Genomic DNA, 21,169 nt, shown 5'->3' with positions numbered 1-21,169 from the left:
TGAGGACTGTGTGTGACAGCTGTGATGTATTGTAAAGTGAGGACTGTGTGTGACAGCTGTATTGTAAAGTGAGGACTGTGTGTGACAGCTGTATTGTAAAGTGAGGACTGTGTGTGACATTTGTATTATAATGTGAGGACTGTGTGACAGCTGTATTGTAAAGTGAGGACTGTGTGTGACAGCTGTGATGTGTTATAAAGTGAGGACTGTGTGTGACAGCTGTGATGTGTTATAAAGTGAGGACTGTGTGTGACAGCTGTATTATAATGTGAGGACTGTGTGTGACAGCTGTATTATAAAGTGAGGACTGTGTGTGACAGCTGTATTATAAAATGAGGACTGTGTGTGACAGCTGTATTGTAAAGCGAGGACTGTGTGTGACAGCTGTATTATAATGTGAGGACTGTGTGTGACAGCTGTATTGTAAAGTGAGGACTGTGTGTGACAGCTGATGTATTATAATGTGAGGACTGTGTGTGACAGCTGTATTATAATGTGAGGACTGTGTGTGACAGCTGTATTATAAAATGAGGACTGTGTGTGACAGCTGTATTGTAAAGCGAGGACTGTGTGTGACAGCTGTGCAGTAAGGCCTTCAAGTACCCTGACCAGCTGAACCGCCATCGCCTGGAGCACACAATGAGCGAGAAGATCAAGTGCACGTACTGCGACAAGCGCTTTGTGCGCGCCTCAGAGCTCCGGCAGCACGAGCGCCTCTTCCACTCCGGGGTCATCTACACGTGTCACGTGTGTCACGAGAGCTGTGCCCACCGACACACCATCGTGCGGCACTACCGCCGCAAACACCCCGAGCTGGCCGACATCTTCGACAAACAGCCTGACTTTCTGGACACACTGCAGAAACCTGTGGATAAGGCGGTGAGTCTGAGGGGAGCGTGTTTGTGTGTGAGAGAGAGAGAGTGCTATCACAGTCACAGAACCTGTTCTGTGGAAAGAGGGTTCACTGCCTGTTGGCACTTACTGAAAAAGTGTTGTTTTTCTGTCACTTTGTAAAGTAATTTGGTCTTTTCTCTCACCAGTTTGTAAAATGATTTGGTGTTACGAATAAATCAGTTCTGGGTTACAAAGTGTTAGTGAAACCGAACATGCCCACTGCAGTTTGGAAATATCCCATACTTTGTCCTGGGGAAGGAACCAAGTGTTACAGATAAATCTGTCAATCAGTATTGGGGTTACAAAGCATTAGCGGAACAGCAGAATGGAAATCTCACATTCTGGGCCCAAGGGAAGGAACCAAGTGTTACAGATAAATCTGTCAATCAGTATTGGGGTTACAAAGCATTAGCGGAACAGCAGTATGGAAATCTCACATTCTGGGCCCAAGGGAAGGAACCAAGTGTTACAGATAAATCTGTCAATCAGTATTGGGGTTACAAAGCATTAGCGGAACAGCAGTATGGAAATCTCACATTCTGGGCCCAAGGGAAGGAACCAAGTGTTACAGATAAATCTGTCAATCAGTATTGGGGTTACAAAGCATTAGCGGAACAGCAGTATGGAAATCTCACATTCTGGGCCCAAGGGAAGGAACCAAGTGTTACAGATAAATCTGTCAATCAGTATTGGGGTTACAAAGCATTAGCGGAACAGCAGTATGGAAATCTCACATTCTGGGCCCAAGGGAAGAAACCAAAGGTTGCAGGCAGACCAGTGATGGTGTTGCAAAGCGTCAGAACCTGAACAGACCAACAGGCCGCCGTGGCAAAGTGGTTAGCGTCGCGGACTGATGGCTGGGAGGATGCAGGTTCGAATCCCAACAGAGGTGGGTTTTTCAGCCTGTGGCCAGCTCCTACCTAGAGTTGAGTGTGCTGTGGGCTTAAATGGGGAGACTGGGACCACACAGTCAAGTGTCATCCACTTCAAGGATGCGTCTTTGAGTGTGTTGCTCTAATTACCTGACCAACACTGCAAGTGTCTGTATCTCTCAGGCCTGGTTAACGCCGGGATATCATTATGACAGGAAGCGTAGAGTACAGCCTTGTCACGCAGTCCCAAACCAAAATGGACCTCCATAGCAACATCGTCATTGTCATCCTCCTCCTCCATCGTCATCAATATAAACAAAAACAGTCTCAAAGTCTGTGGCCTTTCATGCCCTGCTCTCATGGTGACCTCAGTTTCGATACCCCTTCATGTCTGTGCTTGGGGTGAGTCCTTTCAGTGTCTTCAGTGTCAGCAGATTCATGGGGGGCTGTTGTTGGAGGGACATGGTGGCAGTCTCCGCTCTGGGAGGGACGCTCACTCAGTCTAGCTCCGTGACTAAGCCATTATTGTCATTAGTAGGGGGCTTCGTAAGTGGTGTCCTAAGTACGTTAAATCAGAACAGGCACCACTGAACACCACTGAAGTGACTCAGAAGCAGTGCAGGGTCTACTCTGGTGTGTGGCCTCCTTGTGACCTAACATCGATGGTTCCTTGCGAACTGCCGGCGCTGGAACTGTGACAGACGAACCCAGGTGTGGCCGTGTGTGACGGAATCTAAATGAGCGGCGTGGGAGTAATGCCACTGAAATGGTGCAGATGATGGGGCAGCAAAAAAATCAATAAATAAATAAGAAGAGACCAACAGAAGCCCCTGTCTCCATGTTGCAGACATCTCTTCCAGCCCAGCAGCTGCCCATCCAGCTGGCGGCGCCGGGGGTGCGGGTGGGGGAGGGGGTGGAGCAGAAGCCGCGCATCATCCGGGTGCTGGCCGACGGCCAGGAGCAGGAATACATCATCACCACCACCACCCCCCTCTCCGCCACCTCCCACACCCCCGACACACCCGCCCACGACACCCCCACCCCCACAGCCGATGCCACGGCCACCCTGCAGGTGGGAGAGCAGGTGTTGCCGTACGCCACGCTGACCACGGAGCAGGCCTCCGACATCCTGCCTCAGGTCAGCTTCTTCTCTGTGTGTGTGTGGTTGTGTGTGTGTGTGGTTGTGTGTGTGTGTGTGATTGTATGTGTGCGTGGTTGTGTGTGTGTGTGTTTGGTTGTGTGTGTGTGGTTGTGTGTGTGTGTGGTTGTGTGTGTGTGTGTGGTTGTGTGTGAGTGTGTGTGTGTGTGTGTGTGTGGTGGTGTGTGTGTTTTAAGGATACTTACATAGCACCTATCCTCAGACAGGGACCAAGCTCTAAGCACCTTACAAACTCTGGGACGTTTGTACAACAGGCTTCCTGCCTGGGTAGAGCCGACTGACGGCTGCCATTGGGCGCTCATCATTCGTTTCCTGTGTCACTCAATCAGATTTCAGGCACACACACTCATACAAACTCAGACAGACATATAACATTTTAAGTGTATGACTGTTTGCTTATTTACTCCACCATGTAGGCAGCCATACTCCATTTTCAGGATATGCATGGTGGGTATGTTCTTGTTTCCATAACCCACTGAATGCTGACATGGATTGCAGGATCTGTAACCAGTGATTGTGGTGGCAGTGATGTGGTTGTGATGTTAGTGGTCTGATGACAGTAGTGTGGTTGTGGTGACAGTGACATGGTGTGCTTGTGGTGATAGAGACTGTGGTTGTGGTGGCAGTGGTGTGGTTGTGGTGACAGTGGTGTGGTTGTGGTGACAGTGGTGTGGTTGTGGTGACAGTGGTGTGGTTGTGGTGACAGTGGTGTGGTTGTGGTGGTGATAAAGGTGTGAATGTGGTTGTGGTGACAGTGGTGTGGTTGTGGTGACAGTGACATGGTGTGGTTGTGTTGGCAGTGACAGTGGTGTGGTTGTGGTGGCAGTGACATGCTGTTGGTTGTGGTGGCAGTGACAGTGGTGTGGTTGTGGTGGTAGTGTCATGGTGTGGTTGTGGTGGCAGTATGGTGTGGTGACAGTGACATGGTGTGTTGTGGTGACAGTGACATGGTGTGTTGACATGGTGTGTTGTGATGACAGTGACATAGTGTGTTGTGGTGGCAGTGACATGGTGTGTTGACATGGTGTGTTGTGGTGGCAGTGACATGGTGTGTTGTGATGACAGTGACATAGTGTGTTGTGGTGGCAGTGACATGGTGTGTTGTGATGACAGTGACATAGTGTGTTGTGGTGGCAGTGACATGGTGTGTTGTGGTGACAGTGACATGGTGTGTTGTGGTGGCAGTGGTGGCAGTGACATGGTGTGTTGTGATGGCAGTGACATAGTGTGTTGTGGTGGCAGTGGTGGCAGTGACATGGTGTGTTGTGATGACAGTGACATAGTGTGTTGTGGTGGCAGTGGTGGCAGTGACATGGTGTGTTGTGTCGGCAGGAGGCAGTGCAGGTGTTACAAGACATGTCAGGGACGGTGTACGAGACGGACGCCTCAGGCATGATCACCCAGACAGTGGAGGACGCTGACGGCAACCAGACGGTCATCATTCTGCAGGTGGGGGTGGGGGCCCTGCATCGCTCGCTCTCTCTGTCTCTGTCTCTCTCTCTGCCTCTGTCTCTCACTTTCTGTTATGAACACAATGTACACAGGGTTGATAACTGATACCATCAAGAATACACAGCCAACATAAAGAGTTTTGTGTGAGTGTGTGTATATATATATGTGTGTGTGTGTGTGTTGGTCAGGTGGTGAACCAGGAGATGTGTGTTGGTCAGGTGGTGAACCAGGAGATGTGTTGATCAGGTGGTGAACCAGGAGGAGATGTGTGTTGATCAGGTGGTGAACCAGGAGATGTGTGTTGATCAGGTGGTGAACCAGGAGATGTGTGTTGATCAGGTGGTGAACCAGGAGGAGATGTGTGTTGATCAGGTGGTGAACCAGGAGATGTGTGTTGGTCAGGTGGTGAACCAGGAGATGTGTGTTGATCAGGTGGTGAACCAGGAGATGTGTGTTGGTCAGGTGGTGAACCAGGAGATGTGTGTTGATCAGGTGGTGAACCAGGAGATGTGTGTTGGTCAGGTGGTGAACCAGGAGATGTGTGTTGGTCAGGTGGTGAACCAGGAGATGTGTGTTGATCAGGTGGTGAACCAGGAGGAGATGTGTGTTGATCACGTGGTGAACCAGGAGGAGATGTGTGTTGATCAGGTGGTGAACCAGGAGATGTGTGTTGATCAGGTGGTGAACCAGGAGATGTGTGTTGGTCAGGTGGTGAACCAGGAGATGTGTGTTGGTCAGGTGGTGAACCAGGAGATGTGTGTTGGTCAGGTAGTGAACCAGGAGATGTGTGTTGGTCAGGTGGTGAACCAGGAGATGTGTGTTGGTCAGGTAGTGAACCAGGAGATGTGTGTTGGTCAGGTGGTGAACCAGGAGATGTGTGTTGGTCAGGTGGTGAACCAGGAGATGTGTGTTGATCAGGTAGTGAACCAGGAGATGTGTGTTGGTCAGGTGGTGAACCAGGACGAGATGGGCGCGGTTCAGGAAGTGGCCCACATGGACGGGGACCACATGACCGTGCAGGAGATGGGCACGGACCTGGGCATTGAGGTGCCCATGGAGATGAGCGCAGGCACTGTGGGGGGCGACAGCATCAGCTACACGACAGAGGGCGTGATGGACAGTGGCGCCATGGAGTCGGTCATCATCAATGCCGCTCACGTGGACAGCGCCGCTGACGGCACCATCACCCTGGTTACCAGCGGCCTGCCCACCGGCATTGTCGAGGGCACCACCATGGAAACCGCTGTTATGGCAACCAGCGCCGTGGAAACGGAGACCGTCGATGCACTGGAGGGTCCACAGGTGGTGACTTCAGTGGTGGGTGGGGACGGCAGTGAGCACATAGTGCACTACATCTGATGGACAGTGGGTGGCAGTGAGCACATAGTGCACTGCATCTGATGGACAGTGGGTGGGGACATCAGTGAGCACATAGTGCACTGCATCTGATGGACAGTGGGTGGGGACATCAGTGAGCACATAGTGCACTGCATCTGATGGACAGTGGGTGGGGACATCAGTGAGCACATAGTGCACTGCATCTGATGGACAGTGGGTGGGGACATCAGTGAGCACATAGTGCACTACATCTGATGGACAGTGGGTGGGGACATCAGTGAGCACATAGTGCACTGCATCTGATGGACAGTGGGTGGCAGTGAGCACATAGTGCACTGCATCTGATGGACAGTGGGTGGGGACATCAGTGAGCACATAGTGCACTGCATCTGATGGACAGAGAACAAAGAAAGAAAGAACAGAAAACTGTCAGACAGATATCCGATGGGGTTGGTGGAGACTGACATGGGCTGACTGGAAGCTGTGTGTGTGGAGACTGGACTCAGTGTTTGATTGATGTCTGCCCTCCTGTTTCCATGGATTTGATTGGGGTGTGGTGGGTTAGCTACATTATTTTCAGTGGTGATTGGGGTGTGGTGGGTTAGCTGTTTTCAGTGTAGTTATTGGGGTGTGGTGGGCTAGCTACATTATATTCAGTGTAGTGATTGGGGTGTGGTGGGCTAGCTACATTATATTCAGTGTAGTGATTGGGGTGTGGTGGGTTAGCTACATTATATTCAGTGTAGTGATTGGGGTGTGGTGGGCTAGCTACATTATTTTCAGTGTAGTTATTGGGATGTGGTGGGTTAGCTACATTATTTTCAGTGTAATGATTGGGGTGTGGTGGGTTAGCTGTTTTCAGTGTAGGCTTTGAATTATTCTGAATATGCAGTCATCCATGACAAGTGTTCAGTCAGGTTTGTTAGGATGGTTATTTTGTCATGATGATGGAAATGCCTGTGTCAGAAGTTAATCAGTTGTATTCAAGAAATGAGAATTTTGTTTGCGAGTTGTAAGGGAATCTGAACAAGTGAGAAGTTTTGATGGAGAATTTATTGTTCTGAATGAAGAGAGGGTTAGTTCTGCTTCCAGATGTGAGATGATTGATCTGGGGTCCTGCCATTTGAAATGATAAATAAAATTTGTAAATGAGATATGAAAAGAGAATTGTTTTGTTTTGTAATGTGAGATATGGGAGAGTATGAAGTGTGAGAGAGTGCTTTGTAACTGTTAGTTGTATTTTGCAAACATTCATCAGAGCATGTTGTATGTTCTGTTAGTTGTATTTTGCAAACGTTCATCAGAGCATGTTGTATGCTCTGTTAGTTGTATTTTGTCAACATTCATCAGAGCATGTTGTATGCTCTGTTAGTTGTATTTTGTCAACATTCATCAGAGCATATTGTATGTTCTGTTAGTTGTATTTTGTCAACATTCATCAGAGCATGTTGTATGTTCTGTTGTATTTTGTCAACATTCATCAGAGCATATTGTATGTTCTGTTAGTTGTATTTTGTCAACATTCATCAGAGCATGTTGTATGTTCTGTTGTATTTTGTCAACATTCATCAGAGCATGTTGTATGTTCTGTTAGTTGTATTTTGCAAACGTTCATCAGAGCATGTTGTATGTTCTGTTGTATTTTGTCAACATTCATCAGAGCATATTGTATGTTCTGTTAGTTGTATTTTATCAACATTCATCAGAGCATGTTGTATGTTCTGTTAGTTGTATTTTGTCAACATTCATCAGAGCATATTGTATGTTCTGTTGTATTTTGTCAACATTCATCAGAGCATGTTGTATGTTCTGTTAGTTGTATTTTGCAAACGTTCATCAGAGCATGTTGTATGTTCTGTTAGTTGTATTTTGTCAACATTCATCAGAGCATGTTGTATGTTCTGTTAGTTGTATTCTATCAACATTCATCAGAGCATGTTGTATGTTCTGTTAGTTGTATTTTGTCAACATTCATTAGAACATGTTGTATGTTCTGCAGTGAAGGCCATGTTGTAGTGTGAAGGGCTTCAATACAGGCTGTGTTGTAGTGTGAAGGGCTTGTAGTGTGAAGGGCTTCAATACACGCCATGCTGTAGTGTGAAGGGCTTCAATACAGGCCATGCTGTAGTGTGAAGGACTTGTAGTGTGAAGGGCTTCAATACAGGCCATGCTGTAGTGTGAAGGGCTTCAATACAAACTGTGTTGTAGTGTGAAGGGCTTCAATACAAACTGTGTTGTAGTGTGAAGGGCTTCAGTACAGGCTGTGTTGTAGTGTGAAGGGCTTCAATACAAACTGTGTTGTAGTGTGAAGGGCTTCAATACAGACTGTGTTGTAGTGTGAAGGGCTTCAATACAGGCTGTGTTGTAGTGTGAAGGGCTTCAATACAGGCTGTGTTGTAGTGTGAAGGGCTTCAATACAAACTGTGTTGTAGTGTGAAGGGCTTCAATACAGGCCATGCTGTAGTGTGAAGGGCTTCAATACAAACTGTGTTGTAGTGTGAAGGGCTTCAATACAAACTGTGCTGTAGTGTGAAGGGCTTCAATACAGGCTGTGTTGTAGTGTGAAGGGCTTCAATACAGGCCATGCTGTAGTGTGAAGGGCTTCAATACAGACTGTGTTGTAGTGTGAAGGGCTTCAATACAGGCTGTGTTGTAGTGTGAAGGGCTTCAATACAGGCTGTGTTGTAGTGTGAAGGACTTCAATACAGGCTATTCAAGTAGGAAGCCCCTTTTTTTTTTCTTTTTTTTTTTTTTTTTGTTTGTTTGTTTGTTGCCTCTTCATCACCGTTTGAGTGGCATTGTTCCCACACTGCTCATTGACAGTTCCCCATACACAGCCACACTGCTCATTGACAGTTCCCCATACACAGCCACACTGCTCATTGACAGTTCCCCCATACACAGCCACACTGCTCATTGACAGTTCCCCCATACACAGCCACACTGCTCATTGACAGTTCCCCATACACAGCCACACTGCTCATCGACAGTTCCCCCATACACAGCCACAGTTCCCCCATACACAGCCACACTGCTCATTGACAGTTCCCCATACACAGCCACACTGCTCATCAACAGTTCCCCCATACACAGCCACAGTTCCCCATACACAGCCACACTGCTCATTGACAATTCCCCCATACACAACCACACTGCTCATTGACAGTTCCCCTATACACAGCCACAATTCCCCCATACACAGCCACACTGCTCATTGACAGTTCCCCCATACACAGCCACAATTCCCCCATACACAGCCACACTGCTCATTGACAGTTCCCCTATACACAGCCACACTGCTCATTGACAGTTCCCCCATACACAGCCACAGTTCCCCCATACACAGCCACACTGCTCATTGACAGTTCCCCCATACACAGCCACAATTCCCCCATACACATACACACTGCTCATTGACAGTTCCCCCACACACAGCCACACTGCTCATTGACAGTTCCCCCATACACAGCCACACTGCTCATTGACAGTTCCCCCATACACAGCCACACTGCTCATTGACAGTTCCCCCATACACAGCCACACTGCTCATTGACAGTTCCCCCATACACAGCCACACTGCTCATTGACAGTTCCCCATACACAGCCACACTGCTCATTGACAGTTCCCCTATACACAGCCACACTGCTCATTGACAGTTCCCCTATACACAGCCACACTGCTCATTGACAGTTCCCCTATACACAGCCACACTGCTCATTGATAGTTCCCCTATACACAGCCACACTGCTCATTGACAGTTCCCCCATACACAGCCACACTGCTCATTGACAGTTCCCCCATACACAGCCACACTGCTCATTGACAGTTCCCCCATACACAGCCACACTGCTCATTGACAGTTCCCCATACACAGCCACACTGCTCATTGACAGTTCCCCATACACAGCCACACTGCTCATTGACAGTTCCCCCATACACAGCCACACTGCTCATTGACAGTTCCCCTATACACAGCCACACTGCTCATTGACAATTCCCCCATACACAGCCACACTGCTCATTGACAGTTCCCCCATACACAGCCACACCCTGGTTCGTCCACCCTGGCCCCAGTGCCAGCAGTCCACAGGGAACTATGGATGTGAGGCACCTCACACCTTTGTCCGTGTTATGTTGTGATGAAGAGGAGGTGTGGGATTCACCCCAAATGACTCCACTTCCTTTTTCAATCACTCAATCAAACCTGTTGAAAAGGCGGAAGGGGGGTGTGGGGGAGCGATTTTGACCAGTCACTGGAGGCCAGCACAAAATGACCAGGGGACAAAATCCTTTGAGGGGGTATTTTGAGGCTGTTCCAGAGACCTATATCATCAGTCAAGATGGGTGCAAGTTCCTAATACCGGCAGACTGCAACAACACGGGCAAGACTGAAGCCCCAAATGGAGAGACAGGAAAATAAGCGTGTTCTTGTCAGACTTGTAAAACATCGGAACAAAGCTGAAGCTCCTAGGTGCACTGGTTCTCTTTAATTTTCTTGAGTGCATGCCAGTCCTGGACTCTTACAGAAGGTTGGACAGGGTCTCTCCAAAACCATCCTCCAAATAACATCGGAGGGGAATAGGAGTCGAGGCACAGTGAAAAAAGCATTTGTATTTGTATTTCTTTTTATCACAACAGATTCCTCTGTGTGAAATTCAGGCTGCTCTCCCCAGGGAGAGCGCATCACTACACTACAGCGCCACCAATTTTTTTGTATTTTTTCCTGCATGCAGTTTTATTTGTTTTTCCTATTAAAGTGGATTTTTCTACATAATTTTGCCAGGAACAACCATTTTGTTGCCGTGGGTTCTTTTACGTGCGCTAAGTGCATGCTGCACACGGGACCTCGGTTTATCGTCTCATCCGAATGACTAGCGTCCAGACCACCACTCAAGGTCCAGACAACATCACTGAGTGGACTGACAGGAGCTTTGCCAAAGCTGAGGCCCTATTCCACGACCGCCATAAATGAAAAAAAAAAAAAAAAGTTGGTGATGCGTTCAGCATTGCAGCGTCTTCATGACTACCCAGGACCACTGTAAATGACAATAAAAATGAGTGACAGAGACAAGTGACAATCACACTGACAGTGACAGTAACATTGACAGGTACAGTGACAGTGACAGTGATGAACCGGGCGGCCTAAGTTTTCCTCAAGGCCTGTCAAAGCGCGCTAGCTGGTTTTCGCTACAAGTCAGATATACGCTTAACAGATGCGGTGTTGCGTATTAATTATGTTTTTTTCCGAACGCAGAGACACCTCGATCCTTGAAAAACTAAACTGAACAGTCAATTCCCAAAAAAAATGGAAAACAAGAAAGAAAAAAAAAGAAGAAGAAGAAGAAAGGGGGGGGGGGGGGGGGGGGGGCGAGAAGAAAGAAAGAAAAAAAGTCGTTATTTACCACGGAGCGAAAGCGGCGTTGATAAATCCGAATTCATGGACAATATCGGTTGTAGTGGTCTCCCCTGCCTCCTGAAAGTGGGCTGATCTGTTTGGAGTTGTGAAAGTAAACTCGGTAAAGGTTTCACCGCTTTCAGGATTGTGCAGGTAACAGACTGTTACTACTGATTTTAGGTGTTCTTTTCGGTTTACATTTGGCTTGAGAAATTGCATATCGATTTCGATTTGACAGTGGAAGATTTGTCATTGAAGTCCACCCGAACTGGCTTGTATTTGTTACATAACCAATCTGGGTCATATCATGTGATATCAATATCAGGATCAGGATTTGGGGCGTTGTTTTATACAACTTAGCCATTTTTGGCTGTTTATGCCCCTTCAAATTTACTCCTTCCATTGTTGGTCATGTCGTTGACTAGCTCAGTCATTTTATCCATCAAAGTCATATTTCGCTTTTGTCAATAACTCGTGTTTATCAATGAGGTTCTTAAAAGTATTTATACTAGGTGCACGTTTGATATTGTTGTTAATTTACTTACTTGTACTTGTATATTGCGGTGTTGAAGGCCTAACCGACCTGTTCACCGATCCAGAAATATCTCTCACTTGTTATGCAGCATGCGTGGCATATTAATGGTGACAGGCTGGGTCGTACAGTGTAGGCAGGCTCTTCCAATGCGTGTCCAGTCTGTTTTTAAAGGCGTTTACTGATGGGGCGGTCACCACACTATCAGGGAGGCCATTCCATACAGTGACGACTCTCTGGGAAAAATACCCAGCACGCAAGCTCAGCCTGCAATGACCCTTGGCCAGCTTGATAATTTGTTCCAATAATTTGTTACTCTGTTACTAAATGTAAACTTTCTGAGATTTGCTCAGGAATACTGTTTAAATATTTTGTCTGTACTGTTTCTTGTAGTGTCTACCTTTGGAGTACAAAAAAAGCATGCTTTGTTTGCATCGTCAAACCCATTTAATATTTTGTACGTCTGTATCAAGTCCCCTCTTACTCTTCTTGCTTTAAGTGATGGTAGTTGTAAATACTTTAATCTTTCTTGATATGAATAATCATTTATGCTATAGACCAGCTTTGTTGCTCTTCTTTGAGCCTTTTCTATGGCTTGTGACTACTTTATTTGCATTGGGTACCATACAGTGTTTCCATATTCTAGGATAGGTCTAATGTTTTATATAACCGTAAGAAAGTAATCTTATCTATAAATGTAAATGCTCTTTTTATTATTCCAATCATTCTGTTTGTACTATTGTTTATACTATTTGTTATATGTTTGTCAAATGATAAATTTTTGTCAAATGTGACACCTGAGTCTTTTTCCTCATCACATTTGCCTTTTGCCCGCTTGAAATGGGGGGAATTGAGAGCCCCCAGAAATGCATAGAGATTTTTATAATCTAACAGTGCACAATGCTTATTAAAGAATATTTAAATGAGTTTTGTATTTTAATTTTTGAAAGTAGGTGTCAACACAATTTTTAAAAGTATTCACTGTTCCTGCAGAGACAAAATCTTGTGGCAAATTATTCCAAACATTTGCTAGTCTGTTAGTAAAAAATGTCCAAATCTGGAAGTTTTAACAGAAACTTTTAACATTTTGTAGGAATGTCCTCTTGTAACGTTGTTGTTTAAGGTGAACAAGGAATATGTATATATATAGTTTTACTGTCATAAAAACCATGAGTCATTTTATATATCTCTGTTAAATCACTGCGTAGTCTTCTATATTCTAAACTAGGTAATTTAAGTAAGTGCAGTCTTTTTTAATTGTCCATATCAGTACAGCCAGTAATTCATTTTGTAAATCTTTGTACATTTTCAGTAATGTCTGTATGCTTAACTAATCCGGTGTTCCAGACCACATTCCCATATTCCGAGACTGGCCTAACTAATGAATTAAATAAAGGTATCATTATGTTCTTACTTTTACACCGTATATTCCCAACTAACATCACAGTCATTTTATTGGCTTTTTTATGGTTTCATGAATATTGAGTATCAAAAGAGAGATTGGGGTCAACAGTGACCCCAAGATCTCTTTCAGATGAAGTTTCCAGCTGTTCAGTACAGTCCATGTAATACCTATAATGTGGAATATTCTTTCCTACATGTAAAACTTTCCATTTATTGTTATTAAATTTAATTTGCCATTTATCAGTCCAGTCTATTTATCTATATTAGCTTGTAACTTTAACCTACCTATATATCAGAGTCTACTTCCTCATAGATGTTTGTATCATCAGCAAAGATTTTCACTAAACAGTCAAGAATATCAGGCATATCATTTATACAATACACAAAGAGAGTGGGCCCCAAGATACTGCCCTGGGGAACACCACTACTAACTTTTTTTTTTAATATTTAACTTTGACAGGACATGACGACTCAGACCCTACTGATGCATATTGTGTTCTTTCATACAAGAAGTCTTTTATCCATTACAACAAATTTCTACCTATGCCATACCCTTGCAATTTTACAATTAACCTATTGTGAGGTACTTTGTCGAAGGCTTGCTGTAAATCCAGATAAATTGCATCTATTGGTTTATTGTTTTCAAGGGATATCAACCAGTCATGTAAAGTGCTCAGTAACAGAGTCACACAGGATCTACCTCTGGTAAAGCCAAACTGATAATCTGATAACAGATCATTATCAATCAGATGCTCATTTAAAGTGTCATGTATAAAGCTTTCAAAGACTTTACAAACCACTGACGTCAAACTTACTGGGCGATAATTGCCTTTTTTAAATATTGGTTTTACCTCTGCTACCTTCCATGCTTATGGTATTTTGTTTGTATTTTTGTATTTGTTTGTATTTGTATTTCTTTTTATCACAACAGATTTCTCTGTGTGAAATTCGGGCTGCTCTCCCCAGGGAGAGCACGTTGCTACACTACAGTGCCACCCATTTTTTTGTATTTTTTCCTGTGTGCAGTTTTGTTTTTCGTATCAAAGTGGATTTTTGTACAGAATTTTGCCAGGAGGAACCCTTTTGTTGCCGTTGGTTCTTTTACATGCGCTAAGTGCATGCTGCACATGCTGGTTTATCGTCTCATCCGAATGACTAAAGTCCAGACCACCACTCAAGGTCTAGTGGAGGGGGAGAAAATATTGGCAGCTGAGCTGTGATTTGAACCAGTGTGCTCAGATTCTCTCACTTCCAAGGCAGACGCGTTACCTCCAGGCCATCACTCCACTTACCGTATGATAGTGTTTTCTTAAACAGAAGCTTTCTCATTATTGGTGCTGAGTGTAGTACATCATGTGATTGTGATTCAGTAATTTTTTTTTATTTTATGATTAGGCGCTAGTCATGGGGGCAAAGGTGAGGTTGCCTACTTCCGGGAGGTTATCGGCCGTAGCTACTTTCGTTTTCTCCACATAGGCGGATAGTAGTTTGCACAGGACAGGAATATCAGACCCCTGCCGGAGCCTGCACTAGTGGGTCACGGTAAATATGTTACTTAAACATAAATTTAGGAAGAAAATTTCCTATCAGGGTTTGGTTTTTTTGTTTGTTTGTTTGTTTTTGTTGTTTTTTTTCTTTTCTTTTTTTTTTCTAAAAAGTTTCATGTTTCTTTCATTATCTGAATCAGAATTGATAACACTGTGCCACCAATTTTGATGATTATACAGTGTTGCAAGGAAATTTATGAGGAAACTGAAAGTAAATCAAACTGGGTCAGCATGTGCCCAAGAAAATAGAGAGTTAAGAGAACCCCAGTTTTACTTGTTTCCAGTTGAGCCAGTCTGGCACACTCATGCACACGCACACACACACACACACACACACACACACACACACACACTCACAATTTTACAGATCTGTCTACAAGTACTTATGCACTGGATCACATTCTTGACAATATGAGACTGACCATGTGTTGAATAAACATGTAAGAATCATGTTGTAGATTGTCATATTAATTTGATATCATCCAAGGGCACAATCTGAAATCAGATTACCTACAGTATGTATTACTTTATTTCATGCTTTTAACAGAATATAACTGGCCCATGGATGACATGAAATCTATTATGTTTATAATGATAAGGCTTTGTTGTATATGTTAGGTTTGTATAATACACAGGACATGCTCTGCATTTTATTTAGAAAAAAAAGGTTCTGGGTTTTCAGTCTCAATTTGGGTGTTTTGGGGTGTGTTTTTTTTCAGATCCCAGAGGAGTGTGTGTGGAAGAAGAGCACAGGGGAGAGACAGACAATGAAGTGTGTCTTAACTGTCGTCCTGCTGCTGACTTTTGTCACCTGTTGGCAGACCGGGGCCATGCCCTTTCCTGATGCACACAGCAAAATGAATTCCTCTCTCCAAGGTCAGCCAGCATCAGAGCATGTTACGGAGTGACTTACCACAGACACTCATGAGATTGTAGTCATAGTCATCATGTTACGTAGTAACTTACCCACAACACTCATGACATTGCAGTCATAGTCATCATGTTACGTAGTAACTTACCACAGACACTCATGACATTGCAGTCATAGTCATCATGTTACGTAGTAACTTACCCACAACACTCATGACATTGCAGTCATAGTCATCATGTTATGGAGTAACTTACCCAGACACTCATGACATTGCAGTCATAGTCATCATGTTACGTAGTAACTTACCACAGACACTCACGACATTGCAGTCATAGTTGTGTTATGTAGTAACTCACTCAGACACTGTCCAGCCATGTGGATGAAACAGCTGACCCTGCCTTGTGCATTTCCATGCTTGGTGTTGGTTTGGAAGTTGTGTCCAGGGCTGTGCAAAGACAGTTCCCAGGAAAGGAAGAAGGATCAGGATGTGGCCCGGGATGTGTGTGCAGGTGTGCTGGGGACCCTGTCCTGCTCTGCCTGCAAGGTGGTGGTGACCTTTGCCCAGGTGGCCTTCACCTCCAACTGGACAGACGAGAGAATCGTGAAGGAGGCGACGGAGCTGTGTGTCTTTCTGCACAAGGTGGACAGACGTGTGTGTGCAGGGCTGGTGCACATGTTCAAGGTCAGTCAAGCCCTGGCTTTCTGTCCTCATAGGTGGAAGGCCTTAGGTATGTGTTGTGTTGTGCTGTGATGTCTTGTCTTGTGTTGTGCTGTGATGTCTTGTCTTGTGTTGTGCGGTGCGGTGCTGTGTTGTGTTTTGTTGTATTGTGTTGTGTTGTATTGGGATATATTGCGTTGTATTGTATTGTATTATGTTCTGTTGTTTTGTATTGTGTGGTGTTGTGTTCCATTATGTTGTGTTGTAATGTGTTGGGCTATATTGTGTTGTATTGTATTATGCTGTATTGTACTTTAATGTATTATGTTGTGTTGCATTATATTGTATTGTGTTGTATCATGTTGTATTGTGTTGTGTGATGTGCTGTGTTGTATGATGTTGTGTTGTATTGTATGATGTTGTGTTGTGTTGTATTGTATGATGTTCTGTTGTGTTGTATTGTATTTTGTGTTGTTGTAATATATGATGTTGTGTTGTATCGTATTGTATGATGTTCTGTTGTGTTGTAATGTATGATGTTGTGTGATGTTGTGTTGTATGATGTTGTGTTGTATGATGTGTTGTGTTGTATGATGTTGTATGTTGTGTTGTGTTGTATTGCACTGCATTGCATTGCACTGTATTACTTTTTGCAATCACAACAGATTTCTCTCTGTGAAATTAGGGCTACTGTCCCCAGGAAGAGCATATTGCTACAGTACAGAGCCACCTTTTTTTTCCTGCTTTTTTTTCTGCCTGCAACTAGTGGAAGTGTCTTTGTTTGACTTCCTAAGTGGATTTTTGTTCAGAATTTTGCCAGGGACAGACAACCCTGTGATACTGTTGGTTCTTTTGATTTCAATGTTCAGTGTTGTGTGCATGCTGTGCACCGAGTGTGGTTTATCATCTGGTCCAAAAGACAGCACTCACACTGTTCAATGTTCAGTGTTGTGTGCATGCTGTGCACAGAGTGTGGTTTATCATCTGGTCCAAAAGACAGCACTCACACCACTGTTCAATGTTCAGTGTTGTGTGCATGTTCTGCATGGAGCGTGGTTTATCATCTGGTCTAAAAGACAGCACTCACACTGTTCAATGTTCAGTGTTGTGTGCATGCTGTGCACAGAGCGTGGTTTATCATCTGGTCCAAAAGACAGCACTCACACCACTGTTCAATGTTCAGTGTTGTGTGCATGTTCTGCATGGAGCGTGGTTTATCATCTGGTCTAAAAGACAGCACTCACACTGTTCAATGTTCAGTGTTGTGTGCATGCTGTGCACAGAGCGTGGTTTATCATCTGGTCCAAAAGACAGCATTCACACTGTTCAATGTTCAGTGTTGTGTGCATGCTGTGCACGGAGCGTGGTTTATCATCTGGTCCAAAAGACGGCACTCACACCGTTCAATGTTCAGTGTTGTGTGCATGCTGTGCACAGAGCGTGGTTTATCATCTGGTCCAAAAGACAGCACTCACACCACCATTCATGGTGATTATTTCCTACCCAGACTCATTCTGTCACATGTTTGATTGCCTGCTGCTCAGTGATGATGATGACGACAATGATGACGATGATGATGATGATGACAGCAACAACGACGACAAAGATGATGATGATGACGATGATGAACTGTAGCCGCGTATGATCCCAGCCGGAGGCACTGACTGTGTTTGACCGCCAGGTGCTGAGTGATGATGATGATATTGACGATGATGATGATGATGACAATGACAATGACAATGATGACGTGAGGCCATGTGTGCTTCCAGCCAGAGGCACTGACCGTGTTTGACTGCCTGGTGCTGAGTGATGACGATGATGACAGTGATGATGATGATGACAATGATGATGATGACAATGACGATGATGACAATGATGACGTGAGGCCATGTGTGCTCCCAGCCAGAGGCACTGACCGTGTTTGACCGCCTGGTGCTCAGCCCCCAAGAGGTGTGTGGTCTGGCTGTTGGGCCGGAGTGTGCCCACCCCTACTCCCCCTTCAACTCCTGGAACGTCTCTTTTCCCCCAAAGCCCAAGCCACCAGTGAAGCCTCGTGTCCTGCCCAAGGTGACTGCTGCTCTGAGGGGCTGTCTTTCCTTCCCTTGTGTGTGTGTGTGTGTGTGAAGTGTGACTGTGTGTGTGTGAAGTGTGTGTTTTTGTCAAGTGTGTGTGTGTGTGTGTGTGTGTGTGTGTGTGTGTGTCCCTTAAATTAAAGGCTCCAGGTATCTCATCAAAACCTTTGTGCAGATTTTACAAGATGGAGAGCCTCTGACTGATGTCGATAGGTTCAGGGAAGGTTCATAAACATTATTCTCTTCCCATTTCCAACTCATTGAGTCAGATGAAAATGGTCTTCCTCAAAATGGCAACGACATGACGGCTTGACTTGCAGCCCTTTTGAATTTCAAAGAAATTATTGTTGTTAGGAAAGTTTAAAGTGTCAGGGGTTATATTTAATCAAGGGATAAGGTTAATAGTGTTGGGGGTTGGGGGGGAGGAGATAATAGTGTTATGTGGAAAGTTAACCTGTTAAGGCGAAAGTTTAAAGTGTCAGCGGTTAAGGTGTCAGGGGTTAAGGTGTGGCAGGGGGTAAGGTTAAGGTGTCAGCAGGTAAGGTTAAGGTCAAGGTGTCAGGGGGTAAGGTTAATGTGTCAGCAGGTAAGGTTAAGGTGTCAGTGGTTAAGGTCAAGGTGTCATGGGGTATGGTTAAGGTGTCAGCAGATAAGGTTAAGGTGTCAGTGGATAAGGTTAAGGTGTCAGTGGTTAAGGTGTCAGTGGGTATGGTTAACGTGTCAGCAGATAAGGTTTAGGTGTCAGTGGTTAAGGTGTCAGTGGGAAAGGTCAAGTTGTCAGCAGGTAAGGTCAAGGTGTCAGCAGGTAAGGTTAAGGTGTCAGTGGGTAAGGTTAAAGTGTCAGGGGGTAAGGTGTCAGGGGTTAAGGTTTTCAGAGGTTAAGGTGTCAGCGGGTAAGGTCAAGGTGTCAGCAGGTAAGGTCAGGGGGTAAGGTTAAGGTCTCAGCAGGTAAGGTTAAGGTGTCAGTGGATAAGGTTAAGGTGACAGGGGTTAAGATGTCAGGGGGTAAAATGGTGTCAGCAGGTAAGATTAAGGTCAAGGTGTTAGGGGGTGAGGTTAAGGTCAAGGTGTCAGGGGATAATGTTAGGGTCAAGGTGTCAGGGGGTAATGTTAAGATGTCAGAGAGTAAGGTGTCAGAGGGTAAGGTTAAGGTGTCTCAAGGGGTCAGGTGTCAGGGGGTAATGTTAAGGTGTCAGAGGGTAAGGTTAAGGTGTCTCAAGGGGTAAGGTTAAGGTGTCTCAAGGGGTAAGGTTAAGGTGTCTCAAGGGGTAAGTTTAAGGTGTCAGAGGGTAAGGTTAAGGTGTCTCAAGGGGTAAGGTTAAGGTGTCTCAAGGGGTAAGGTTAAGGTGTCAGAGGGTAAGGTTAAGGTGTCAAGGGGTAAGGTTAAGGTGTCAGAGGGTAATGTCAAGGTGTCAGAGGGTAAGGTTAAGGTGTCAAGGGGTGAGGTTAAGTTGTCAGAGGGTAAGGTTAAGGTGTCACTGGGTAAGGTTAAGGTGTCTAGGGGTAAGGTTAAGGTGTCAGAGGGTAAGGTCAAGGTGTCAGAAAATTGGGGTGGAACAGACAGTGACGATGAAACTAAAGGTGACAGTGCAGTCTGACTCTGTGAACAGCCAGGGTCACCCAGACTGCGAGTCCTGCATCTGACGGACATTCACCTGGACAACTGGTACAAGCCTGGAACCAACGCTGTCTGCCAGGAGCCCCTGTGTTGCCGTGCTGATGACGGACCGCCAGGTAGTTCCTCAAGATAAATGTGGAGAATGCGCAGCTTGAGAAGATAGTGAGGTGGTAGTTTTTTTGTGCGCCTTGTACATGAGTTACATGATGTCAGATTCTGGTTGATGTATGTTTGTTTGGTTTTTTTTCTTTTTCCAGCAGTAAGATGTATAACTTGCTTTACTGCAGCTGACAAGGAAGTGTCTGGAAGAACAGAATGTGTTACTCTCTTGTAAAGGGAATTTAACTTGTTACAATGAATTTCTGGAGTGCAGTTCCGGACTAGAAGATGGGAGACTGCCAGAGATAGATGGATTATCAGAGATTTTTATAAAGTAACGTTCAGCTGCACATAAAATTAAAATTTGTACAGATGTAAACGTATACAGGCATAAATAGATATATGTATACATGTAAGTAAAGGCAAGTATTAGCGAAAGTATATGCTGGCATGCATGTATGCATATGTATAATTTTATACAATACAGCAGTATGTACTGACTTATAAAACATGCATTTAGATGCTAAAATGAAAAACTCTTTACCCCCCCCCCCCCTCGCACACCCCCCAACACACACACACACACACACACAGACTATACAGATTCATCATACAGATCACATGAAAAAAGGCCTAAATAATGCAATATCACACACACACACACACACACACACACACACATAGAGACTCTACAGATTCATCATACAGATCACATGAAAAAAAGGCCTAAATAATGCAATATCATAATCAAAATACTTAAAAACCTGGTCACAATACTTAAGGCCACTCCTGATACCACAGTGCACAAACAGTATACATCACAGTACTGAACATTCACTTCCAGCTCTTAACGCCCGTCACACACATCATGAAACAATTTTTGGAAAAAAGTTCAGTTTCAGTTTAATTTCCAGGAAGCGGCCGAGCGTGCAGACTGATCCATACACGCTACATCACATCTGCTGTTAAAAAAACAAGACAAAAGAAATGAAAACAGCAGATTCCTGACTTTAGCACAAACCTGGCCTGCTGAGGAGGCCATGAGGCAGATATGTGCTAACATCCGTACCTGTAACTTGTTGTGTTTTTAGTCATATGCCACATGGTATTATGGTTAGTTACCATATCTAATGATGACTGTTGTAATTACAATTTAGCCAGTAATGATCGTTTTTAGTCATATGGCACATGGTATTATGGTTAGTTACCATATCTAATGATGACTGTTGTAATTACAATTTAGCCAGTAATGATTGT

At 44.7% G+C, this 21,169-nt stretch overlaps 2 protein-coding genes across 3 annotated transcripts in view; both read left to right on the top strand.

Moving 5' to 3' along the window:
* The window catches only part of LOC143291054 (uncharacterized), a 52,321-nt gene extending 45,458 nt beyond the window's left edge, over window positions 1-6,863 (top strand). Inside the window, exons 19-22 of the mRNA XM_076600639.1 lie at window positions 580-879; window positions 2,614-2,904; window positions 4,258-4,374; window positions 5,326-6,863. Coding sequence (XP_076456754.1) covers window positions 580-879; window positions 2,614-2,904; window positions 4,258-4,374; window positions 5,326-5,736 — 1,119 coding nt within the window. The 3' untranslated portion in view covers window positions 5,737-6,863. The remainder of the gene's footprint in view (window positions 1-579; window positions 880-2,613; window positions 2,905-4,257; window positions 4,375-5,325) is intronic.
* A 4,316-nt stretch (window positions 6,864-11,179) lies between these two features.
* LOC143291055 (sphingomyelin phosphodiesterase-like) overlaps window positions 11,180-21,169 on the top strand; it is a 37,163-nt gene continuing 27,173 nt past the window's right edge. Inside the window, exons 1-5 of one of the 2 annotated variants that reach the window (XM_076600640.1) lie at window positions 11,180-11,264; window positions 15,314-15,470; window positions 15,975-16,147; window positions 18,026-18,190; window positions 19,806-19,929. In XM_076600640.1, coding sequence (XP_076456755.1) covers window positions 15,362-15,470; window positions 15,975-16,147; window positions 18,026-18,190; window positions 19,806-19,929 — 571 coding nt within the window. In that variant the 5' untranslated portion in view covers window positions 11,180-11,264; window positions 15,314-15,361. Of the gene's footprint in view, window positions 11,265-15,313; window positions 15,471-15,974; window positions 16,148-18,025; window positions 18,191-19,805; window positions 19,930-21,169 lie in introns of those variants that run through there. The other variant, XM_076600641.1, reaches the window with a different exon arrangement.

This window comes from Babylonia areolata, chromosome 16 (genome assembly GCF_041734735.1).
Source record: "Babylonia areolata isolate BAREFJ2019XMU chromosome 16, ASM4173473v1, whole genome shotgun sequence".
NCBI classification, from domain to species: Eukaryota; Metazoa; Mollusca; class Gastropoda; order Neogastropoda; family Buccinidae; genus Babylonia; species Babylonia areolata.
Note: the sequence above shows the minus strand (reverse complement) of the source record. Positions and strands in the feature narration are given on the sequence as shown.